Genomic DNA, 27,480 nt, shown 5'->3' on the forward strand with positions numbered 1-27,480 from the left:
GATCCGTTTGCTTTATTGATGCACATTTGTGTGAACTTGTTTCAGCTTGTTTTGCTTTTATACGTTTAAATGCATTCGACTTTTTATTACTTATTACAAAGCTGCATTTCACTGTATTGATCCACATTTTTTCACTGGTCTGTTGTTCCTGGCTCCACAGCATAGAGAACAGTTTAATATAGAGTTAAGTCATCTTCATAATTCCATTATTTATTCCATTTATTTGAGGAACACACTCACTGATCAACACAGAAAAAAAGAAAGAGCTAATTTAGCCGAAAAAGCTTCATTTAAATTTTTTCATTTGGCTGAATTTAAAAACCATTATAAAAATGTATTATAAGTAAAAATATCTAACACAGTACGTGCTGTACATCCTAATGCAGCATACTGAGAAAACAATGTCAAAACATAATTTAAAACCAGCAATAATGCATGAAATAACATTTTTTGTGGACTTAAACAAAGTCCAATTCTGCTGCAGTAACACAAAATTCAAAAAGCTCTTTTGCACCTTTATAACTCCTCCTTTATCATACTTAGAAGTCAGAGTTGCAGGTACACTAATAATTTTTTCTGTGGACAGAAATACAAATGCATTATGGCCCCCAAAAGAAGGAACTATCACTGAGCAATCATTTTGAAGCAGCCCCAAATATAACCCATCTGTCCAGCAGATGTCATCATACACAAAGAAATGTAGTATGTTCACATCTTCAGCAGCCTTTCCTTTCCTTTTCATTCGCTCTGAACTTTTCTGTCTGTTTAGTTGAGTGAATCAGCACCGTTCCACAACTATAACCTGAAAATCCCTCTTTACATGGGTCTACCACTGCACCGGAACCAGTTGGGCCTCCCCTTAGTTTCATCCTACTGTTAAAAGATTTACCCGCAAAAATAAAGACAGAAACATCCACTTTTCCCAGCTGCTGCCCTCTAACCCAGAATGATTGACAAGTCCAGGTGAATAAAAGAATGACAGGGATATTAGGGAAAAATTCACAGGGCTCTCTGACAATGAAATATTATTTATATGTAAGGTTTGGTTGTTTTGAGAAAAATAACAAAAAAAATTACTTAATTAGAAATAAAGTATTTTATCTCTGGTCAATACTCAACAAATAAGGATATTATTATTATATCCACAAAGTTAATCAGCTAAATGTAAACTGTGTCTCTATGCTGATTGGTCCTTGTGACTTTTCAGTCCAAATTGAAAGGTTTAGAGCAGCAAAACCAAAACAATTAGCTAAAAGATACCAAAAGGCTCCACAGACCTGAGGGAAGCAGCTAAATCAGGAGATAATTCTCTGCAGTTTCAGAGCAAAACATCCTAACCTGTTGTCTTAAACTAAATTATCATTTTGAGTCAGGACAGACAAGTTCATGCCCTAAACACAGCATGTACAGATGTGAGCCAATCAGGCATAACTTTATAACCACCAGTCTCATATTAAATAGGCACCTCCTTTGCTAACTCCACTAAATCTCTGGACTGGACTGAGATATGGAGAATTTGTGGGCCAGGTCAAAATCTAAAACATTGGTTTCTTAAATCTCTCTAGAACCAATTTGCAGTGTGAACGGGTGAAATATCCTGCTGAAAGAGACGACCGTTAAAATAAAGGTGCTCGCTTGGTCAGTGACAATGATTAGGTAGGTGATACGTGTTAAACTACATTCACATGAATGGCAGCACCCAATATTTCCCAGCAGAACATTACCCAAAGCATCACACTGACCCCACTTGCTTTCTTTCTTCCCGTGTTGCATCCTGCTGCCATGTTTCCTCCTTATGACCTTAAAGGGATTCATAACACTAGGCCACCTGCTTCCTTTACCTCGTAGTTGGTTCTGATGCCTATATGTCCACCGTAGGCACTGAACAGAACTGAACGTGGCCATCCTGACCGGTCTGCAGCTACAAGGCTCCATACACAACAAAATGGTGCAAAACATATTCTGACATGCTTCTAGTGGAACAAACATTAGCTCTTTTATTGAAGTGGACAACACAAACCCATCGTAGCTGCCCACCACCCTGCTGCTACATCCCCGAGTTTCCTTCCTTGGACCACTTTTGGTAGTTCCTGACGAATGCAGCCTGGGCACATCTTATAAGAGCTGCAGTTTTAGAGATGCTCTGACTCAGCTGTGAAGACATCACAACTTCCCAGATAACAGATGAGCGAGCTTAAATGCAAAGAAACAGATACAGGTGAACTATGAACTGCAGATAAAAGAATAAATATACATAGTAAGTCTGCAAATATAAAATAACAGAGACAGCAAGCAAAAGCTTGAGTTTATGGGATTGATGAAGGGTTTAAATGAGCTCTAACTGTCAGAGACTGAAGATATTGATTTTAACAACCTTAAGGCTGTTGTGAAGTGGTCCATCCTGTCGTAGTTTGTGAATAAATACTCAGACAAGCGAATATTTATGAAGTGAATCTTATACACATGGCCATAAAAGCACAGTTTGCCGCCATCGATAACATAAGAAAAGCATATTCCGCTTATTTGTGTTTATCACTTAATCTGAGCTGCAGAGATGTTTACTGGTGCAGAAGTCAAACTCGTATGTTAGCAGCTCGCAGCTCTAATCACATGAGATTCTGGGTAACAATCCCTGACATGTAAGTATATGTTTTGAGACGTGAGGAAGGAGCTTCTCTCGCCTCAGGCTGCACTCCATCATCAACTGGAATTCCAACTTGCCGCAGAGGACGGACAAACACAGGAAACTGGAGATGCTCTGGAAGTGTGAGAGGTGTTCTCAAATCGGCGAGGTCTTTGTGGCGATCTTAGGAATGTTCCGACATCAACACTGTTAAAGACTATTAGATGTCCATGGCTGCTTTTTCCTTCTCACCACTCTTGTGAAAAATAGATGTGCGAAGGACAGCAGCATTAACACATATAAAGAAAGAAAGTTTTTAACTCGTTTTTAACCTTCTGTAACAGCAGATTACCATTTAAAAACACTCACAGATGAAGTTACAAATACAGATTATCTTGTTATATTAGCCTGCAAGTGAAGCTTCTGTTCATCAGGTACTGGAGGAAGGAAAAAGACAAGTTTTAAGATCTGAACAACTGTGAAAGCAATCAAATGCTGACTTCTGTGTCAGGACAACAACTCCTTCAGGGGTTGTTATTAGTGGCTATAAATTTGGTCAAATGAACTACTTGATGTGCGAATTCTAGTCAAGTAGTTTGAAAGGAGTGTCCATCCCGACACAAGCAGGTTTCATAGGTGAACTGGTCATTTGTGCGGATTTATTTCCCCACCACGACCAGCATGACTTTGACAGTGACACAATGCAAATGAAGTTTTATTTGGCGTCTCCACCAACTTTGGTGTAAAGGAAGCAGAATTCAGGATTCAAGCGATACACCAGAAAAGATTCATATGTAATAGGTGCTTAAAATGTATGTTTTAATGCAAACCACAATATGTTCATAATCCTGCTTAACTATATGGTTTGTTCTGTCTAAACATAACCGAACTGTGACTGAAAGCACAAGTAAAAAGGATGAGAGGTGAAGTGGAATCTTCTGGTTGACAGTCATGTGGCATAACTCGACCAAAGAACCCCTCCAGGATTCAAACATAACCTTTTTGCCTGTTAAAGCTTAGAGAATACATCTATTTGTTGCTGTTTTTCCACATGTTGTTACAGTTTCACAAACTTGTGCAGTCAGTCGTGCAGAGCATAGGAACTGGACTTTTTTTGTGAACAGCTGTGTTTGTGTGTCCTTTACCTGGGAAAGAGGTGGCGTGGAGGTGAACTGGTGGGAAGGAGGCGAGCCACGGGAGGCACTGGCTGATTTGGCAGGTACCTGAACACACACAACAATATTCCTTGATGGCAACAGGCTCTTTTAGCAGAATAACGTGCCCTGCTACACTGCAAAAATGGGTTGGGAATATTCTTAGGAACATGAGTCATGGGTTCATCGTGTTGACTTGGCCTCCAAAGTCTACAGATCGCAATTTGACTGATAATCTGTGGTATGTGCCTGGAAAACAAACGTCAGCCATGAAAGCCCCATCTCACAACTTCAAGGACTTAGAGGATCTGCTGCAAATTTCTTGGTGGTCTTGCAGAGTTCATGGTTTTGGCAGTATTAGGGTGAGATGCACAAATATTGGTTACTGTTTTTCATGATTTGAAAGATTACTGTTAACACTAGAGTAATTAGTTCATCTTAGATGGGATTTAAACAACTGAGATGCTGTTTTAATATTGTTATTGATTTTTTTTAATTGTTATGTTTTATGTCTTATACTCGGTGTTGTTATTCATGTACAGCACTTTGTTTCAGCCACAGCTGTTTTTAAAGCACTTTATAGATGAATTTGACTTGATTTGAGTTGAAATTGGCAGAAAATAGAGCAAAGATCCAGGTAGATTTCTAAATGTTTCACAGGATGGTCAGAAAACATGTGCACACAGCAGTAGCTTGGCAGCACAAACAAAAATCTGACAGCTCCCTTCTGTAGAGATGTATTGAGCCTCACAGAGTAAACCCCTTGCTGCTGTGCAGACAGGTGAGCGATCAAGAAGGGAATCTCATTGAGAACAGCAATGTACAGGCCCTCTGACAAAACTAATGCAAAACACACTGTACTTTAACTTCTAAATGATCAAACTCCCATTATTCATGAAATCAGCAGAATACAGGATTACAACCCTGAAGCTGTGTCATGTTTGAAATAAAAAAATCACTAAAAGAGACTGTGGGTCCCTACAAACAGGACCTCAGTCTGTCTTTGATTTGCCTTTAAGTGGAGAGCTCCGTGCTCTTATTGCTGCATGCTGAGGACACACTCATCTGCCTCAGTCATGGTAGCAGTTTTGGTCCTTTTCTGGTCCAGGCTTCCTGTGTCTGTCAGGTCCTACTCTTTCATGATGTGTAGATGTATAAAGTATTATGTTTTGGAGTGTTCTTAACACCATGGTTTTGTATCCTGTTCAGCACCTGACAGACATGCTTGTTATAGTCATGCATTATCACTTTGTGCTGCTGAATCTGAGCGCAGCAAAGAAGTTTCCTTCCTCACTGTCTTTAAATGGGACCACATCACCTCCAATCCCACCCCACAGTGCACATTCTAGACAAGACAACTCTTTAAAAATAGTAAACAAGTTCAATAAAATCAAACTACAGTCAAATCCTATTCAATCCAAATAATCATATCTCTATTCAGTGCATGTCATCATAATTATGTTCATATAATTCATAGCTCATAAAGAGTTTCCTAGCTGAGGAAAACCTCTATCCATCCCTCATCTTCTGCTTATCTGGAGTGGGCACCAGGTTCAGGAGATAAACTCAGATATCCCTCTCCCCCTCCTGGGGGATCCTGAGACGTTCCCTGACCTCCAGCTAGTTCTGGGTCGGCCTCCAGGGTTTCCTCCGATCTGGAGTGCCAAGAGGCATCATAATTAGATACCAAAACCACCTCAGCCGTCTCCTTTCAATAGAGGAGTAGCTGCTCTATTCAAGGTTCCCTCCGAATGTCAGAGCTCACGATGGCTCTCATCTACTCTTCACTTCAGTTCAATCCCCAGTTTTGAGCCTGATTTTGGGTTCTTCTGCGCCTATTAAAGGTCTGAGGGGAGCAAAGCTACAAGGGGACCACTAAAGAGATTAAATTCACTCTTTAGTGGTCCCCTTGTAGCTTTGCTCCCCGTCAGCGTCCCACTGAAAGTGAGACACTGAATTTTGAATGAATGAATGAAAACATAACGAACTGAAACAACAGACTGATATAATGTAAAATTAGTTGGACCCATCCAATTAAACTGAGACCCAGCCCTGGTGTTTGAGTTAAATCAGGCTAAATAGATTCTGTTGACCGAACCTGAACATATAAATCTGAAAACAACAGAAATGCTTCATGCTGAACAATTGAAAAATGGCGCTCAGCCAAAAGTGTCGTGAAGACACTCGCTCTTACAACTTTGGTTACAAACGGAGAAATCGTTTGTCTCCATATACCTGAAGAATACCTGTGTGAGGAAAAGGAGATGAACTGTTCAATAGCAAATAATGAACAACCCACAGCAGATGAAAAAAATCGTAATAAATCAAATATCACAATTATTGTTCAAACAGATTTAATTTATTACAAAAACATACACACACTCGCATCTGTGATGCATTCACAAGCATGTTTTAGCAGAATATCTGCTGTTTTTGCTGGCGGGCCGGTGACGTGGCTCCACTGCAATAATCACTCCTGAAGTGATTACAGATCCAAAAATGAGAATAATACAGAGTCGCCTGCGCTGCCAAAGACTGACATATTGGTCGGTACCGCACAGATCTGTTGATGTCCAGAACATGTTAAAAACACATCAGCGAGCTGCGCTGTTGCACGGGGCGATGACAAGTTCCTTCATTACGTTGAACACACACTGGAGTTGATTTTGAGCCACTCCACACACACCCTGCTGCTGCATTAAATACCGACACGCAAACCATGAATTAATCAGCTGCTGAAAATAGTCCTTGTAAACACAGAAGGCTGAAACTAATGCACGGTACCGGTCCTTTTGTTCTGGAACAGTGTGTGATTATGATCGATATGCTTATGGCGTCCTGTTTCTCTTCAGAAATCAATGTGATTAAAAACCTGCCTGCTTGACTGGTCGCTTCAAACTTGTGTCAGCAGAGGCATTACATTACATTTTTTTCCTTGTTTAAACCACAACTAGCAAGATACAGTGTCCTCCAAAACCATTTTATGACAAAAGCAGAGCGGGACCTTGACATTACGACACTGCTATTTGACACATCGATCAGCCAAAACATTAAAACCACTCAGTAACACAGTGATCTTGTTAGAGTGCATTCTGCCATTCACATGGATATTACCCGAACTCCTAATCTATGGAACAACTTAATTGATCCAAGAGTTGCTAAAATCGTTGAAGACATTATTAAGAACCCACCTTTTGTCTTCAGCATTTAACATGGATAAAGTTTGACCTCTTGGTTTTATTCATTGTGGGGGTTTTTTGGGGGGGGGGTATTAGATTTTATTTTATTCATTTAGCAAATTTTTTTATTTCACCCACTTTATTTGAATGTGTTTCCATCTCTCCTAAATTGAACTTGGTTTGATGAACTTTCTGTTGTATATCACGCTTGTTGTTTTAAATGCGGTTTGTAAATAAAGAAATTGACATTTCACATTGGTATATTGCGACAGCGCTCCCCAACAGGACAACTTAGGAAGGGCTCAAAGAACACAAAAAGTCCCCAGATACAGATACAGATCTGATGGAATCTGTGGGATGCAAACTAAATCCACTAAGACCCCATCCTACAACCCACAGGGCCCAACAGATCTCAGTACCACACCCTCCAGGAGGCCCTCAGATGCTCCTTGACCACACCCAGACTGGTAAGAGCTCTTTTGCCTTCAATATTAGACAACTGGTCATAATGTTATGGCTGATCAGTGGATAGGCAAATTTGATAGATATAAATATTGATGTCGCAGCAAAATTTCAGTTTAGCTTTTTGTCAACAAATTGTGTTTCGGTTGCTAGTCAGAATCCATAAATGAGCTAAAAGAACTTTCATTGAGCTGTAAAACCTTTAGAAACTAGTTAACCTCTTAACCTGTTAACCTCTTAACCCCTTAACCTGTTAACCTCTCACTTCAGCATCACACGTTAACAAAAAAGATCTGCACTACAAAAGAGCAACAGCAACCTCAGAATAAAGACGTGGGTTTTTTGCCAGGTAGAAGAAAAACTCCAACAAGATGCCCCTGTGGTGCATTATGGGAAATGTAGGATTATATTACATACATACATTTCTTTCTTTTTGTCCATCCCATTAATTGTAGAAATATAAAATGTCTTTAATCTGCAATCGTGCGAAGTTAAAGAGATTTAGGAGAAAGAAGAAAATTACTTCCACAAACTGTCTAATCCCTGCAGCTTTCATGAGTCATCGCTGAGGATTTTCTGCTGGCGCTGCCACCGTTCATGCCTGCAGAAGCTGTCCCACCAGGGCAGGGCTCCTTTCGCGGATCAAGGCTGACGCAATCTCAGCGACCCTCAACACTGACCTTTCCCAGCACTCGGTGTCCTGACGGAAAGAAAAAGACACACAAAGGTAAAGAGTTAAACAACATAAAACAACATCAACAACACCTCGCTGTTGTGAGCAGAATCTGGCGGTAATAAATGAAAATATGCCCATGCAGAGTCAGCTTCATCTTTCCTTTCATGAGTCCTGTCTCCATCTGAGTTATAGCACTTATTCTCTGCCAACATTTCAGCCAGCAGCATATTGTTTGGTCAAAGGAGCTGCAATTATATTTAAAACAAATCCATGTTTCACATTTCGTAGGAAACAGTCCCGTTAAAAAGGAGTTACAACATCGAAAGCCATACCACCAACAAAATGGCATGTTTTAAATATATATTTACATTTTCCCACAAGTAAAGCTTCTGGGTCAGCAGTCTGAGTCAGCTGTGAGGTTGAATAAACGCTGTCGTCGTCGCTTGGCATTCTCAGTTGACCAGCTTGAATTTGACAGTAAGAATCCCAGATTCTGGTGGAGGATTTTCCTGACTGCAGTGTTATTTCATGGCTTGTTCAATCGACACAAGGAAACAATTTTCCAAAGGAGCAGAAGAAAAAGGGCAAGGAATTAAAGCGCTCTCTTTTTTTCCCCAAATTTGAGTTCACTTCAACTCTTCTGAAGCTTGTGATTCAGTATGGCCTTCTTTGAAATTTATAGTGCATGATATTGGACAGATCTACTCTAAACCGCATGTTAAGACAAAACAAAACTGCACATTTAATTTTCTTAGACGGGCTCCACTGTTGTGGTTGTTTTGCCTTCGTGATTTTTCTCTTTCTTCATTTCCCTCCCCTGCGGACCGGCTGCAAAATGCACTTTTAATAGTTTTCACTCCCCTGACTTCATTCTTTAGTCTGCAGCGACTCCCTGCTTTGATTTAGTTTCTTGATGAGGCCCAACAGTGACCTGTTTTCCATTTTTTTTCAAAGTAAATGCAGTTCAAGCAGCTTTGCTTTGTCCTAACCACGGCCTGGTTCCACACAAAGATTTACGCTTCATGCTCTACCTGCAGATTTTCATGAAAGTTCTGTGGATTTTAAAAAGACTTTTGATGTAGCAGCAAGCCAAAGGGATGAAATACACATATAAAAATGTATTTTCATTGCTTTAAACTTGTAAAGATGAAATACTGAGAACACCTAAGCACTACAGAGAAGATGAAAATGAAGGGCCTGGGGTAGATTTCAGTTTGCAGTGTTGGATGTGATTTAAAAGAGGAGTATCCTCCTGTTCATGAGGATATCTAAAGACAGAGAAGGACACCATGGGACAACCACGCCAGTTTAATGCAAGCAAGCAGCTCCAGCTGAGACAGAAAAGACTGTCATCAGTTCTCTTCAAACACTTACTGACTTACTGAACAGAAGGAGCCTCGGTTAATGTTCTGGCCTGCGGTCAGAAATAGTATAACAAAATATGGAGCCTACACATGAACATAATTGCACCATAACGCCTATTAAGTCTCATATAAAGCTGTTCTTACTCATCTCTCTGGTGTTCCACCTTTGTTCACTGAACAATTGAAAAAAAAGGAAATACAAAAACATTAAATGACATGTTGGTACTCAGTTTCACTTTATACTAAAAACCTTTCAGGGTTCATTAAGTCTTACCGTCTCATTTCTAACACAAAGTAAGTAATAGTTGGCTCAGACTTCCCTTGATTTATTACTTTTGCTACTCCTGAAAAGCTTTCAGGACTCTACTGGCAAACAGGGGATCTACAGTGATGATAGTGGCCAAAATACTATTTAAATCAAATATGGTGTAAAAACAATGGATGGAATTATGCAGCATGCTTCCCACACACACTCACATGCAGACTTTGTTGAGCTACAGCTGAAGCACCAAGCTGGGGATTGATCTGATTAAAAATCATGATGAGCACTGGGACACAGCCACAGTACTCCTGTCACTCACACAGGGTGTAAATCTTTAGCCATCACACTATTTATCGATCTATCTCCAATTCTTCATGTCAAAATAACCGAATGGGATTCTGCCTACAGGAGAATGTGATACTTCTTCTGGAGTCTGATAACATCGAAGTGTATTACCTGCCACTCACTGAACAACCAGCACATTTAGACAAAAATGTAACCCTTTTCCTTCTGAATTAACAATATCTGGATTTGGCGTATGTGCAGAGAGGATGGGCTGAGTGTGCATGTGTGTGAGAAACAGACAGTGTGTGTGGGAAGCATGCTCCATACTTTAAATTAAACTAACCAGTAAACTAGTGTGGTCACAGTTAGAGACATGTAGGAAGTCGTTTGAGCCAAATGGACAAAACGCTTTTATAAATTTCTCTTTTGGGGAAGAATAGACAAACTTCTATGCAGAGTACAGCTGTTATTATGCAGCTGTGACATACTGATTGAACAACTGACAAATCCGCCATATCTTACAGATTACCTGTTTTAACATGATTAGTCCTACTTGTGCTTTTCCTTCTATAAGAAGTCCAAACATCTGCAGTGAAAAAGACCATGTTGTCAGACGAAAATGATGATTAAACAAAAGTGGGATTATCCTCTGGAATAGTATCAAATGTGACTTGTCTTATCTAACCAGAAGAACAACAATCTGTTTTACTTTCTCCTTCAATCAATATTATAGTGGGGTTTTTTTTACATTCTAACTCTTAATAGGAGGAGATTAACAATAAATCAAAATATCTAATCCTAAAAGACAAAAGTTGAAAGTAACAATTGGCATTTTAGTTGCACCTTTGAATCAGCAGCTTTACATGTTTTTATCAGATTTATTGATGTTGTTCCACATCATAACATTTCAAGGCACATAGCATTATGAGGTCAAGATTATCAAAATTATAGAGGGAAACCTCACAATTCCAAACACTGAGTAGAAAATAAACCTTTGCTCTCTTTGTCCTTTTTTGACACCATCGGCCCACAGTGTGGAAAAGGATTGGACAGGAGTGGGACGAGGTGTGAGAGCGATGAACGTGGAATCAGGCCTGACTGTGGTCAATGAGAGCAGGAACCCCGGGATCCAGGCCTCCTGGAGCACTGTTGCCTAATCAGCACCGGCAGAAGGGGAATCAGATGACACTGATTTTCCACACTGACAGACTCAAAGAGGAACTGAGGCGCTGCAGTACAGATCAGCAGGTACACAACAGCACAAATTAGCTGCTTCACTGAGTCAACATTTCCAGGCTCAATCAGTGAAAGAAAACAGTGAAATCAGTTTGAATGGGCTTAGGAGCCATTCTGTACCAGTATATGCTGTCATTTATTAGAATGTTTTTACATTCACAGTTCACCAGAACTTTTGTAACTTGTAACCTTTGTAAGCTATTGTGTTAAGTTGTCTAGTATCTTGCATTAGTCTGAGGAAAACCGGGCTTTTAAATACACGTGAACATACAGAATTACTTTCTCAGACTGGACTAACACATCCAGATAATGCAGTGGATTGAATCACTCCTTCGTGTACACGCCAAAGCACTCCACATATGATCCAAAGTTGCATATTTTTACATTTTATCAAAGCAGCCGAGTTCCCAGTAAAGCTGCTCTCATTCACAGATTTTTCTTTTTCCTTCCTTTGTCAGACAGCTGAACAAACTGACAGAAATTGAACCCATTGAGACGACATGTGAACTTACGGTCACTTAAAGCATTTCCAGACTGTCGCTCTGCTCTAATAAGAATGAGATTTTATAACTGCAGCATCATCAGACGAAGTAAGTTAAAGACAACATCAGTGCAGTGAATTCGGCTTTACTTACATGTAGGATGATCTCCCTAAGGAAAAGTTTCACGCAGCAGAATATCTTGAGCACTAACTCACTCGCTGAGTCAGCAGTGTTGTGGGGTCATTCATAAGATGGTAAATAACTCGATTCCTCTCTCGTGTACGTATACACAGACGGCTGTTAAATTCAGTGTTGAACTGGAACTGTAGCTCGACTCTGCTGTGTATTAGGTGCTGCACAGTTAACCAAATTTTAATCTCAATCACGATCCTGGCTTCCCAGGATTAAATGAATATGTTTGACCGACACTGAAAATACATCCCCTGCTATTCACTGTATGGCCCAAAAGTTACACTAGTCTTTATTTCTGTCCATCAAAATATCTGAGATAAATTCCATGTTATTACCAGCTAATGTTCTTTTTCCATTTTCATTTCATAGGACATAGCTTAGCTGCCTGATATCAGATCCGTTGTAACATCTAATAAAAACTTACGTATATCATTCACGCTAAAGGTCAGTGGAGAAATATGAACAGGAACACTAATAGCTCTCTCACTCTATGCCAACATGACACGGAGCAGATGAATGATACGTGCATTAGTTTGTCCCCTGCAGAGACAGCAGAGGGTTTGTAAGCCCACGTTTAACCTGAGGGTGTGCCACAGCACGCAGTCGAAGTGCCCTCAGCACACGAATAGTGACATGTCTGATAACAGCTAATGGATAAAGCACACTCATGCCAAACTAGACAGGGGTCTCCTACAGGTGACCTGTGTGTGGATGATCACAGCACTGCTGTGAATTACATGACACTACGGTGTCTTTCAGAGTTATTCTTTTTTAAATAAAACAATTTAGATGATTAAGGATGAACTGTTTTATTTGTACATTAACAGGAATGTAGCACAAAATGGATGTGAGAGCAGTGGTATGACAGCAGAATAACGTTTTTTCAATAAAATAACCACTGGTACAGGGAGCGAGGAGATGGGCCAGTACATCTGTGAGCAGTCACCAGAATGTATCTGACGGCACAACACTGTCCACACACCCAGTCAGGAGCTCAGAAGCATAAAATCAAAGCTTTCTCTAAATCTGATTGCATCTTTACACTGTTTATCAGATCAAAGCATGTCCTGAGTCGCTATCTAAAAGCTGTTACATCTTCACACGGGAAGTGTTTGAAATTGTGCATGTGTTGGAGCAGCTAAAAGGCTGCTGTTATGATAAATGTGATGAACATTGGGTGGTAACCGACTGATGACCGTGGGAAAGTCACGAGAACTGCGGGCATATTGAAGACAGCCACAGCCATTAAACCGCAACTAATGACTCTAATATAGAAGTCTGTTTCCTGATAGGTAGACGAAAGACACTGAACTTTGCATATGAAAGAAATATGAAGCAAATCAAGATCACCAAGTAGGATCAAAGTTTTAAGCCCGTCTGAGCTCAGGCACTGAATATTTTCCACTCCAGAAATGAAGCTTTTGAAATATGAATCATGCTTCATAAAACAGCATATTAAATCAAGTAGTTGCTTGCACAGTGGAACACAAATACGACTTCAGTTCTTCACTGACTTGTGGCACAGCTTAAAGTAGTCATAACTGCCACTCAGACTTCAAATGTGGTCAAAAACAAAGCACGAGGAAAGGGTAGAATTACTTCAGAACAACAAACGGAGTCCTCAGAAACGTCTGCATATTAAGCTGCATTCAGGCTGAAATCTATATGACTTCAATATGAGGAACTTGCAAACTCATTAGAAAATTAATTCAAGAAAGCAGATTGAAGCTGGTACCGCTCATGACCCGCTGCTGTTGGCGGGAGCATCACTGCATTCAGCTCCCGTCTCCTCTTCCTGGAGAGGACCATCCAGAATGAATAAAGAAGGTTCCTAACGAACAGCTCACTGCCTCTTTGTTATGGTCACGCAAACAGCCATGAGAGGGATTACATGTGTTGGGACACATGCATCCGAAAGAGAGAACACATGCACAGACCGCACTGACACTTGATTGTGTGCAAACATATGCACGCACCCACTCGCAAACAAAGAGGTGGAATGTGATCCTGGAGGATTTGCATGTCTCCAGAGCTTCATCATCATCATCATCATCATCAGGCTCTATGTCCTCGAGCGTTGACTGAGATGTTTTTCCACTGTCTCTGTCCCAGCGTATGGAGGTGAAGAAACCAGCCAGCTTGAGGCTGAATATTTCTCACTGTGGCAGGACTGAGACAAAGAGAACAGGAGTGGGGCATTTGGACAGACATGAGATAAAATCTAAAGTAAAGCCCCAACTGATCCTTTAAAAGGAAACCCGCAATCAAATTAGCCTGATTGATAGTCCTATTTAAGCTAATAGGCTCTGTTCGCTTGTTTACAATGTGGAATTAACCGTCACATGTTCCAAAAATTTCTTGTGTGCCAAGTGCAGTCAGCAGTTGAGTATTTTACTTCATTCTAAAAAGAGCCTGTTTTTATAAGATTCACTTTACCATTATTAGACGTGAGGGAATCTCACTTTCCACTTCACGATGATTAACTCCCACAAATCCGCACTTAAAGGATTTCCCAGCCAGACGTATAATAATTTATTCACATTAGTGGAAGGACTATCACCAGTAGTGAGGGATATATTAAATTGGAAAGTGACACGTTTAAATGCTGAAACTAAATGCTCTTTTCCACTGACAGCAGAGCGTCTGCTACATCCATTTATGATGGACCAAATCTCCTGTCGGCCTGATGGAGTTCATGTAGTTTTCTTTGACAGAAGAGAAATCACGAAACAAACTAACTGCATTGTTTTAAGATACATACCGTGCTGTGGATAATCTTCTGTCTGGGCAGTGACTGAAAGCAAAATGTTCTCCATGTGTAGAAATGCACAAACACATGCAACAGCCTTGTTATTCCACTCTGTAACCACAAACTTATGGAATGAAACTTCAGTCATTAGCTTCTATTTTTGCTTACTGTTTAAAGAGAAGATTTTTGACAAATTGTGAGGCGACAGGACTTTGAAACACAGAGCAGAGGGGGAAAAGGGGAAACCAGGGGGAGGGGATCAACGGGGGACCACACAATAAGCAAGCCTCCAACTTTCTACTCTTAAATGCCACAGATGCAATCAACCTTTCCATCTAAGAGGAGCATGCAGCAGCACTTCTGCCTCTCAAGAAGGGTCGGCTTTGAAGCTGACAATTAGGACCTTTAGTAGTGGCAATTTGCACGTCTCTTCAGAGAGCCGAAGCCCTCGGGACTGCTTGCTATTGCTGCGCACTCCTTCTTCTTCTGCTCCCCTCGTGAAACACCAGCCACCTGGTCCGAACAGAAAAACAGCGAATGGAAAAGCTTGGCACAAACCCTGAGCCAAGAATATTGGAAAGAGCTGTAAGAGTCGCACCAGCTACTATAACTGAAGCGGCCAAGAACATTCAGAATTTTTATCGCCTCATTTCATCATCCTTATATTTTACCGTCACAGTACTAATGGTTGTAGCATCCACTTGAGGGCAGTATCATTACTAGCACTGGAGCCAGACAGCATTCTCCGCTCTGGGAGTCTTAAAAGCAAAAGCCACCACCTAACGTGAACTTCACTGACTTCTACTCTTTAATGGATGAATCAATTTCTCAGGCAAACTCTCCCCAAATGACCTGCGTGCTGAAACCCAGTGATACAACACCACTAAAAACATCCATTGCACTGGTCTGAGAGAGGATAGAGTTTCAGGCCCCGTGACAGCTCGTCCCTGAGTGGGTATTGTGGTCATTGTACCCTCCCTTCCTTCAGTGTATCACTGAAGACAGGCGGTAGCTGGGGGCTAAACTAAGAAAAGGGGATCGCAGGTTCAACTACTGGTCAGTCCATAAGTCTGATTAAAGCCCTGTAGAACACTCAGGTTTACCTATTGGATATGTTTTGAAATGTTGGGATCTCCACCAGAATGAAATTAAGGTTTGTTGGTCTGTTCAGTGTTTGGCAGGATGAGCCAACAGGATAAAAAGCAAAAGGAACTTAACGCTCCTTTAAAAGCACGATTTGAAGACATTCTTTTGTAATTCCATGCACAAACAGAACTAAAGTTGTGTTCTCACTCTGTATGGCTGTGCTCATATTACCCGTCTTTACTGTGAGTTATTCATAAATCCGGATACATTGTTTATCTCCCACATAAAACAAGTCTTGAGGGCTACCCTCTTTCACCTGCAATCGTGTCAAAATCAAGAGACATCCTGTTTCAGATTGTTGCTGAAAAACTAGTTCATGAATTTGTTACGCTGAGGCTGAGACTTGTGTCATTTGCCATCAGGCTGTCCCAGAAGCCCTCTGAAAACCTCAGGCTGATCCAAAATGATGAAGTGCGAGTTCTGACGGGAACCAATAAAAGAGATCTATTTCTTCCATATTAGTTTCTCATCACTTGTTCCCTGTAAAGTACAGAATGCCCTCAATGACCAAACTCAATATTTGTACCAGTGCTCCATTATTCCAACAGAGCACTTCACTGTCAGAGAGCAGGCTTACTCGTGGTTCTTAGGATTTTTCGAGCCCTGTTTACACCGGTCGAAAACCCACCAACACCCGCTAACATTTGACTTGTCAGTGTAATAGGAAAGTGTTTTATTGGCACTTCATCATTATCGGCATCCACTTCAGTATCAAATATCTCTGTAGCTTTCGGGGGCATTTATCAGCTCCAGCTCCAATCAGCATTAAAAAGGAAGTTTTTCCTCCCCAGTGTTGCAAAGTGCTTGCTTTAACAGGAAAGTATCTTAAACTGGCCTGATATCGCGGATCAGTTCAAAGTAAAATTAAATTCAATGCTGAAAACTGTTGAAACCTATTAAAAGCGGATAAAGGAGGGGTGACGGGTGAATTGGCAACAGGGTCACGAATACTCAAAGTTCACTGATGTACAAGGAGTATGAAGGCTATAATATAAAGGTGGAAGGAAACAGAGTGCATAGCAGCTCTGCATATGATGAATATGAGGGTTTCTAGTTAAAGACGGGTTAATGTCATTGCCGATCCTCTACCAGAAGCACCTATAATGTGCACGTGAGCATCAGAACTGGACCATGGCGCAATGGAAGAAGGTGGCCTGTTTTTTTCTGTATCATGTGGACAGTCAAGTGCATATTTACAAGAGATGACAGCACAAGAACCATTATGGGAAACAGGCAAGCCAGCAGACGCAGTCTGAAGTGTTGGCAATATTTTCATGGGAAACCTTGGGTCCTGCCATTCACATGGACCTCACGTTGTCATCTGCCACCTACCTCAACTTTTTTTTGCACATCCCTTCATGCTAAGAGTATTTCCTGATGGCAAAAACACACTCTCTGCCACACTGCAAAAAATTGTTCAGGACTGGCTCGGGGAACGTCGTGAAGAGTTCTCAGTGCTGTCTTGACTGTGAGACTTCCAGATATCAGTTTCTTTGAGTATCTGTAGGACGTGCTGATAAAACAAGTCTGATCCACGGAGGCCACAAGACACCTTCAGGGGTCTTGAAGAGACCGTGCCTGGACAGGTATGAGATGTTTTGGCAGCACATCATTTACATTAAGTGTGATTTATGCCTGTTGTTCTTAAAGAATTCTTTTCTTTTTATTTGCTGTCACCTAAAGGTGAAACACACTGTCTTGCTACGGCAGCAGGATCTGACCAAACAAAACTCAATCTCGGGGAGGCCATGGCAATGCTGACTCTGGTTTTATCTCTGTCTTCATGGGAGGTTTACGTGCCGCAGAAAGTGGTTTATGTTGTGAATAAAAATCTGGAAATTCTCCTGCTCTGAACTGCATGAGACTCGTGCACTAATGTGCATTTGGCTTATCACACTCCTATAACATATGGCAGAGAAGTTTGGATTACAGCAGATAGAGGAATTCTGCCCCTGGCAAATACTTGTTTTATTCCCTTATTGATTAAATAAAAGTTAAGTTACCCTTCAAAGGCATTTACAGATATCAAAAGTTTGTTCTTGACAAGATATATGATTAAAAAAAGACCATGTTCTTATGAAGTATTTTAACTTATGTCAAACATAACAAGGGAAAAATAGTCTCCATAAAGTAAAAGGTCCCTCGTTAACACAAACAAACCAGCAGCTCTTCTTTTCTGCAACACTTTTGTGTGTGGCTTTTCTTAAGCGACTGCATCACATCTACTTCTGCCAAGGTACACAGCCAAGCCTCTGTGCCGGTACAAACTAAAAGAAAATCCTTGGAAATTTATCTTCAGAGTTCTAGTTGGAGCCTTTTCATGCTTTCAGATCAGTTGAAGAAGGTAAGATTAAAGAAAAATAAAACAAATTTGGTTGAAACACATGAGTAAATCCATTAATTTAGTTCCCACCTGATAATAAGTGGGACCTGGACTGAGGGACTTAATGAGACAAGCAGAGGCTCCATCACTGCTCTGCTAAGAAGGAATAAATCAAAGCTGACAGCGCCAAACTTGAGTCAGGCACTCCAGGTACATTACAGTTCAGCGGGAAGAGAGAAAACCTCCAAACACTTATATCCAAATTGTTTTAACATTTACTGCTGAGTCTCTGCTGTAAACAATCATCAAAGTAAACATCAGACATGCACAGAAAGTTCAGCCATAAACATAGAAGCTACTTGGATCCAAGCAGAGAGACAGAGAGCTGAAGCTGACATGAGATGACAGCGACATAACCATTATTTCATACTTCTTAGAGATGAAGTGTCTCCAAGGAATGTGTTTCATTGAATTTTGCCAAGGCATTTAGTGATGTTGCCTGAATGTCTGTGCTTTAGATATCTATGTTGTTCCTACTCTGCCTCACTTCATCTGAAAGGGATTGTAATATAGGAAAATGTCTGTATCCTCTCCTACTTTTGTCCAGCTTTCTCAGAATTTCCAAAAGTCTCAGAGAGACTTAGAGAGCTCAAAGCTTTAAAAAAAGACAACTTTTGTATTGACAACTGCTTTTCAAAACCATTGAGGAAACAACTGCCGCCACACAGCCCTTTCATGGGACACCGGTTAAGCTCTTTCAACATGGGTTTCCAAAATATCCTGTCTGAGGGCGTCTGTCGGGCAAACAAAGCAGTTTGTTAGTCACGTCTAAAACGACTTCTCATCCTGTATACCTACTTCGGAGAAGGCGAACCTTGCTTAGAAAGGGACACTGAGGGGGTCTGTATTTCCAATGGATCCCTTCAGTGAGAACTTTTTAAACAAGCATTGATGAAAGATGACTTTGTTTAAATTCAGATCACTGAAAGACAAACCTCCAAACAGTGTGCAGAACAATGGAACCTTAGTTGAAGAGGTATGAATGCATGAAGGCATGGGTGGGATTTATGAGCAGGGACATACCAAATCCTACTTGTGCTGAGAGAGACCCACAAGAACACACACTCGCTGCAGATGCTTCATTTACTTATCACACTGTATCACTTACAGAATCCCAGGGAAGCCAAAAACACTCCGTATCGCAGGGCATCTGAGGTCAGCTGCAGGTGCAGGAATATTTTACAAAACAAGACATTTATTACTGCCTGGGTTTTCAGCAGCACACATCCTGGCCAAGGATTAGAGCCCTCACTTCCATCCATAATACAAGCAAGAGATTGTCATCACAGTAGGCTGTAAGCCAAGCTCACAAACATAGGTGCAACACTGTGTTTTTGTAGCGCTGTCAAAATATCGCCTTCCCACAGACTAAACAGAAGAGAGCTGAAGCCTACCGTGTGGCTTGACAAATGCAGTGTGAGAAGGAGAAAATCATTTTACATGAGAAATGAGAAGCTCCTGCCTATAGAGTGACTTCATTTGACCTAATAAATGCTTAACTATGGTTTCCATGAAAGCAGGAGAGCCAAATCTAAAAACTCAACTCACGCCCTTTTTACCTGTTGGAGTTAAATACATCCAAAAACCTTTGCTGGCCATTACTAAATCTACCAAAGATAGACTTATATACATGTAATTCCTGTATGATTAACAGCTATACAGTTTTCCTATGTAGAATGGCACAGGTACAGCATGCAAAGGTGCGAAGCAAGCAGGCAACACAATTGCTGGGAATTTACATGGAGCTGAAATGCTAATAGTAATAGTTTAAGAGCAAATAGCCAATTAGTAATACTAAAAGATTTTTACCCATTTTTAACGTTGCAGGCAAAGGTTCAAAGTTGCAGCCAGCCCTGATCTGAGGTCACCGACATCAAACAGAATTTTTGAGGCTTCCAGAGATGTCCCAACTCCCAACTGTTTGATATTCTTAAGGAATTAGAGGGGGACGAGTTATGAGTGGGTCATCAGTGAGGAGATACAGCCAGTGAGAGCACAAGAGATGGGGTCAGGGGACATGACAGGGAAAAAAAAAGACCAAAAATGAAAATAAACACAAAGTAAACATGATGGAAGGCGTGGTGAAAAAACGGCTTTGTTCAGGAAACTTGTTTAAATATTGGTGAGAACACCCATATCTCTGACATACACATCAGGGAGAAGTTGTGGACAGAAACTGCCACTTTCTCTAAAACAGTTCAACATGCACAATGTCAATATCCCAAAGACATATCCCAAAGTCGTATTAATGAGGTCTGCTTTTCCACTTGCACTACCACTAACCAGCATGCACAGGTGCAGGCTTGGAATGCAGCCCTCGGTAGCACACCTGAGATTGGCACCAGCCACTGAAGCATTTGTTTGTATGTCGTAAGTCGTCTGCAATTCAAGTGAAATAACATACAAATTCCAAGTTATTTTTAGGATTTTAGATTGTAACAAATACTGTGTGTTAATTCAGATGCTGATGCAAATGCACTTTGGAAAAATTTGTTTAATATACGAGCAACTCAATTTCCTGCTGTGGCATCTTGGGGTATAGCCATTATCTTTTTTTCCACCACACCCATCCAGATAAGGATGTGCACTAAGACATCCCTGCGTGTAAAAGCACTGGCAGAGCAGGAAGGTGAAAAGCACGAAAACCAACCCAGATGAGGCCTGTTAAATCAAAGCATAATCTCTGCAGAACTGTGCCTCCCTGCAACATAACTTGAAGGAAACTCAAACCAGAACTACTGTGGGTGGTCAGAACAGCTCAAAATCAAGTGGCAAAATAAATACATGTGAATGTTTGCCCATAATTTGTGTGATTAAATGTTTACAAACTAATTGTGAAGAACTTGCCTACATCAATCTTCCACAGGCACACACTGTCTGTTTGAAATACAAATTCGCTCTTGAAATGTCGTCTTCCACTTGTCTATAAGAGCTTGAATCAAGTCAGATCAGCCCAAACAGAGTGCTTGCTGGTCTTTTTAATCTACGAAATCAAAGCTGAGTAAACACAGCTCTGGTATGTCTAATTCCTTGAGCCAAACTCCAGCGGTCAAGTTTCACACATACCAAAACACATCTGGAGCTTTCTCAGCATGGTAGATCAAGCTTGATATCCTGCACATGTCAAGGCAGAGCAAGTCTCTCCCAAGGCTCCAGACATAGCTCTATAAATACGTTACTAAGGAGAGGAGTGATCCCCAAGCTTCTGCCTGTGTGAAGATGGAAGGTTTCCACCAAGGGAGCCAAGTGGTTTTCTGGGGGATCTCAGATAAAATTGTCAGAACAAAGACACAAAGTTAGCCAAATAACTTTAAAAAATAAAAAAAATTTAAAAAAACGTGTGAAGATGCAGGAGCAGGGAGGATACTAGCCTTGTGTTCCAATGTTAAAGGTGGTGAACCCTCAGAAAAGTCTGATGTTGGTGTAGTTGGTGTATTTCCTTCAATGTTTTGATTAACTTGTCGAGTGTTTGTTCAGTTAACTGTATTTCCTCCAAAAATTCTCCCCAGCTATCAATTTACCTCTATTAGTCAAAAAGACGAATAGATGTAATTTAATCACCACGAGTTTCACGATGAGGCTAATTTCACATTTTTTGAAAATACAACGAATGCTCATTCATCAGAAAAACCGGTTAGCTATTCATCTGCGGATAATTGTTGGATTCAGGGAGAAAGGTGAGGAGTGCGCTAAGACAGCAGTCATCCTTAATCTCTCCTGACCCCACCTGCATGGAAACACATGGGTGTCACAGCAGGAGCCTCAGTTGCCTGTGTTGGGTTTCACCTGTCTGCCTTGTTGGTCTTAAACAGGATTATCCTGACACACGCACTGTGAGAAAAAGTGTGGACAAGGACCTCTGTGGAAGTCATTTTCCCTCAGTTCATCATTTAGAAAAGTGTTTGATTCCTCTTGAAGGCAGTAAAGTGAGGAACACACTCCACTCATGGTGGCGAATTCTGATTGCTAATGATTTTAGAGGGTATTGCTATGCATGTGCGAGGTCATAGAGGACAACGATTATTGAGCCTCTTTTCCTCTGATATCCCTAGAATCATTAAATCTATGATACGGTTCGTATTCCTGCAGATATGTATGAATATCTGCAGAGTTTTGCTTAATGTGGCAACTATGTTGTACTGTGACCTGCGGTTGGATCGTCCAACTCAGCTCAAGGTAACAGAGGGTAAAGAGAAGCATTCAGGGCCTGAGGATGATGCTGGATTACCGCTATTTGTTTGCTGCAGGTTAGATTTCTCTAGAGATCCAATGATTTTTGTGACTTGTGGCTGGAGATGAATCTGACTATCCACCACAGCTTTTTTATGGAGTGCATCACCTTTAGAGATCATTAATTTATTCAATCGAGGACAATGGTTGGACTGAGCCAGAGAAAAGCTGGGAGTGTGTTGAAGCCACAGAGGCGACAGACTTCCCTGATCTCCCTTGACCCCAATGAGGGTACGACTCCATGTTTGTCACAGCAGCATCTTCATTAAGTCGTGTATGGTTTCACCTGTCTGCCTTTCAGACCTAGATCAGAACAGGTAGAGGAGAATAGGCCTATAGAGTCCTCTCCTTTTCTTCCTCCCTCCCTCCCCTCACTCCTTTTCTTTTTCACCTCTTTTCTTCCTGGCCGGCTAATCTCTTCTCAGGTTTAGGGTTCCAGGTCCGGGCTCTTTGAGGAGGAGGAAATATGGGGTTGGGTAAACATCAGGGCTCTCACTGCAGGGATTACAACACCCATATATCAGGGTGACATCCCTTTTCAGCAGATGACAAGTCACCAAGGCCCTGCACAAGAAGGGATCTTATGACACTTCCTATCACAGCAGGAGACACTGATAGTATATACCGTCAGCGTTTTCACAACATTGTCTCAGTTTATGAGGATCCAGTGTCTAAGTAGTCTCAGCCAACATCTTTAGATTTTCACACATTGCCGCACCTGATGTTTGGCTTGTGGGCATCTTCAGAGAGGTAACAACACATGGAAAAAGATTCTAGAGAAGTGCTTTGATCACACATCCTTTCAGAGAGACTGCTTTTCATTGCCCGTGACTCCATTTCACTTTCTCCCCTTGACAAAACGACATGGAATGCATGGCGACTCACCGCTGGGTGCATGAGCGGCTGGATATTACTCTGAAAATGTGAAACCACAGTCAAGCCTCATTTGAGAAAAATCCACTTTTTTTCCAGACATCACTAAGAGTCAACGAGATAGATCATTTTCCCAAACTCTCTGGGATCGACACAATTCCATGAGCTCATAGATTTTAATTGTCAAAAGACTGAATTAAATTAAGCAAATGGTATTCTTTCATAAACCATTGGGTTTGTCCAACAATCCTTCAGAAATACATAAAACACAAGGACCAATCTAGAGCTCTTTCTATATTTAGAATGTCTGATTTCAGAGTATTTCCAGTGAGGTACAGCTCACTTTGCAATCAGCTATTTTGTATACTAGCAACATATCCTGGTCATCAGTACTCTTAATTATGTCGTTTAATTCTAAAAAGCCAGCTTGTCTGACTGCATTATTCTATGCAGTAAGTGGCTTTACTCCAGTTTACCAGACATCAATGTTGTTTTTAGAAAGCGGTGGATTCCTTCTCCTGTAGTTCAACATTATTCGGTGCTGCTTTGAGGACTTTTACAGACTTTTGTGAAGTCTTGAGCTCTTTGGTGAATAACTTGACAACGTTTCCTGCCTGATCGGCACCATCAACTCTTTTTCTGAGGTCCCTAGAAATCTCTTTTTTCCATACACTTCAAATGTGTTGTGAAGCTCAGATATTGATATTCCTCAGAAGCCACTCCCACCTGATTTTTATCCTTTAAACTGAGCAAATTAGATTTTTCCTTTAAATTATCTGAGATTCACTTAGTTTTGACACTTGTGAAATCTGTGAACTATACACTGATCAGCACTGACATTAAAACTACTGGCAGGTAAAATGAGTTAACACTGCTCATCATGTTATAACACAAAGTTCTGATGGGAAACCTGCACCCTGACATTCACATATATGTTGTCTTCTTTTCTTTTTTCTAATAGTCAGCCTGGCCGTCTCCTCCACATGGCAACGGCACTCCTCTACAGTGGAAACACCCTCAGATTATGACCAGACTACTCAATATTCGACTATGGTCATAATGTTATGAGTGAAGTGTCATCTAATGGTGTCCAGCTGCGGTGTTTTTATCCACTCCATGTAAAAATTTGATGTTTTAGGCCAGATGTTTACAGAAAAGCAGAACATTCAAAAGTACCACAGTAACACCACAGCTCAACAGAGAAAAAATTGACAACAGCTGTACGTTAACTGGAGAGCTTCAGATGGCATATCTGCTTATTTTCAATATGAAAAAATATTAATCAACAGACCTATGAGTAAAGGGCAATGATAAGTTCATTAGTCCATCATAAGATATAATCACAAGTCACAGGTGGATACAAAATTGCTCAAAATGAGCTCCACTGAATTCTGCTTTATATCACATCGATAGACGAGTAATAATGATCTAATGGTATAACTTGTGTCTTTTTGGCATTGAAGACTAAGTTTTACTTACTTTTACCGTACTTTCACTTTGAAGTTACTTCTAATATGTGAGTCCTCCCTGCATGACCAAACCTGAAACTATGTATAAGATACTAATGGAATCATTAGATTAGCCAAGTTTAATCAAAGCTGCTTTTGGGTGAAAGAAACAGACTGTATTAATTCATTATCCTCTGGTTTTAGTTTCATATACAACCCACAAACATGAGTGTGGTTCCAAACAACTAATTTAAACTACTTCTAGTTGCCACATGTTAATTATTCAGTCTTCAGAAACAGATATTTACTCAGTGGGAGCTGCTCATCACAAACCTCTGAGCAGCACAGCAGAAAAAGTTTGAACCTCTGCATCTTTTCTGAGAACGGTGGTGGTAATGGACCAAAACCTCTCTGATGACACACCGAGTGAAGTCTGATTTCTGGAGGAAAAAAACTACAGATTTAGCCTTCATAGGAGCAGTTAAAGATTTATTCATGAAAAAGTGATAACCTCCATTAGTTTAGAGCAGGAATGTCCAAAGACGGCCCTCGAGGGCCGGATGTGGACATCCCTGGTTTAGAGCATGTTTGGCAAGACGGTGAACCATAGAAACCAGAATGCTAAATGTTAAGATCTAACCCAGATAAAGGTGAATGTGGAGCTGCTTTCTACAGAACAGACAAAGGTCTCTAAAGTGTGAAGTGGTGCTGAAAGTCGTGCACACACACAAGCGTACAAAGTAAAATAATGCACTCACAGTAAAGGCGTATGAACAAACCTCTGGACAGCAGCGCAACTAATTATTTTCAGTCTGCACTGGCTTCTCTTACAGAGATATGCTGAGATGTCTAAAAGGAAAACCTGAGTGTTTTTTGTTAGGAACAGAAAATGTAATCCAGACTGTGTTGTCATGGGGAAAACACAACATGCTAGTCCTCTTTAAACCAAAGTGAAAAGATCATTTTCTGGGGACAGAAAAAGCTCTTTGTTAACATGCATCGTAACTTTTAATACAGCGTGCAGTCGAACATTCGTATCGTTTCAATGGATCATTATCATGAGTTAATGAATCTAAAGAATAAGAAACATTTAACACATCTCCCCTTCATTAAAAATTGATAAGAAATAAAATATAAACTAAAACAAGCTTCATTAGCAGTATTCTTATATAAAATGAACGGCTGAAAGAAGAAGTTGAAGCAGGTATCCCAACAAAGATGAAAACAGCCATGTGGGAAGAATTATCCTCATTATAACAAATGGCTAACAGTGATTTATATGAGGCTGCATTCTGCTGTTCCTCTATCACACAAAGCTAAGCATTTTATCATGGTGAAACATGCATTATCTCCATCCACTCCCTTCCTCTTTTCTCCGTTTCTCAGAGGAGTGGAACAAGATGACAAATTAACAGCATTAGCCTCAATAATTCAGAGGGAAACCATGATGTCCAACATCCGATAGCAGAATCAAACTCATATGCGGGACTGCGGCGTATTGCACGGCTCACTATTGAGAAAACAAAACATCTCTTTTTAATTACACCGCACTGCGATGTGAAGGCCCGATGCACCTCACGCTCTCACTGACCCAACAAAACCTGGCCTCCTTAAGCTCATCGTTCACTTCTTTTTTTCTGTGAATGAGAGATTAAACCCAACCTGCTCAAACATCCCCTCGCCTGAGGCACAGAGGCTTTTACCACTGATTTGTGAAGTGATGCAGCTGCCAAGAAACCTCATTTGTCACAGTGCTGCAGTCAGCCATGAACATAAATCATGATGGACGTCATATTTAAGGCCAACAGCGGTATGAATATTCAACATTTGTCTTGGGTTTGCTGCACACATCTGGCCAAAAAAACATAATCTGATTTGATAGTTTGGGCAGCGGGAAACTTGACTTTTCTCACTGTGCAAAATTAATAATTCAACTTGATGTAATCCTGTAATTATTAAGCAGTAAGTTAAGGATTTCAGGTCAACCGCATCCACCATAATGACTCCAGTGCACATTTGGCTGGTGTAACAGGAGATTCCCATGACACACAGCTCAACTGAATCAACTTAGTCTACACATGTGTTGGTTGAGCTGCACAGAGTTTTACACCTTAAGCACCTCTGCATCCTTTTCATCCTTCTGGCATTGAGTTCAAACAATGCAGCTCAACACATGTGGGAGGAGAGAAAAGTTGATATCCTGTTCTTTTAATCACAGTAGAGGGTATACTACTTTTCCCACTTGCACACAAAAGATCGGCGATAAAAGACAGCTACCTTGCCTGAAGCTAAAAACTCTGACAAGACGTTGAATCAAGAGTCTTAAAAGACATTTCCTTTTTTTTTTTTTGGACTTCTTTTTAATGTGCATGCCTCAGGAAGTCTTAAGCTCAGAAAATAAGAGAGGAGATGGAGTAAAGACAAAGCCTTTACCTGAGACGGATGAAGCTGGATGCCATAGAGGAGAATACTGCGGAGCTTAGCTGTTGAGGCCAGGTCCATAATTGCAGCAGGCTCAGCCACGTTCCCGCTGCTCGACAACTCATCTGAACTGCTCAGATGCACCTATCAAAACAAAGTCCACCGCACACAATCAGAAAACACTTGCCAATAGTGAGTATCTTTTACCAGAATGTCCATCGGGCCCCTGTTTGCAGCAATTACGGCACATTTTTCAAGCAGTTGTTAAAACATGTTGCGAACGAATAGGCCTGTGTCAGTAAGGCGGTGTTTAGG

At 40.8% G+C, this 27,480-nt stretch overlaps 2 protein-coding genes across 3 annotated transcripts in view; one reads left to right on the forward strand and one right to left on the reverse strand.

Annotated features, from left to right (window-relative positions):
- Positions 1–27,480, forward strand: part of tmem106ba (transmembrane protein 106Ba) — a 470,787-nt gene that overhangs the window by 354,633 nt on the left and 88,674 nt on the right. The window lies entirely within an intron of this gene.
- Positions 384–27,480, reverse strand: part of crppa (CDP-L-ribitol pyrophosphorylase A) — a 54,580-nt gene continuing 27,483 nt past the window's right edge. The window contains exons 9-11 of one of the 2 annotated variants that reach the window (XR_011917308.1): positions 27,178–27,309; positions 7,942–8,118; positions 384–3,846 (exon numbers count right to left, since the gene is read on the reverse strand). Coding sequence is in view for 1 of the 2 variants with exons in the window: in XM_072393663.1 (XP_072249764.1) it covers positions 8,014–8,118; positions 27,178–27,309 (237 nt within the window). In the remaining variant the exon portion in view is untranslated. Of the gene's footprint in view, positions 3,847–6,732; positions 8,119–27,177; positions 27,310–27,480 lie in introns of those variants that run through there. The other variant, XM_072393663.1, reaches the window with a different exon arrangement.

The sequence above is a fragment of the Leuresthes tenuis genome, unplaced genomic scaffold (genome assembly GCF_036924035.1).
Source record: "Leuresthes tenuis unplaced genomic scaffold, fLeuTen1.0.hap1 SCAF_10, whole genome shotgun sequence".
NCBI lineage: Eukaryota > Metazoa > Chordata > Actinopteri > Atheriniformes > Atherinopsidae > Leuresthes > Leuresthes tenuis.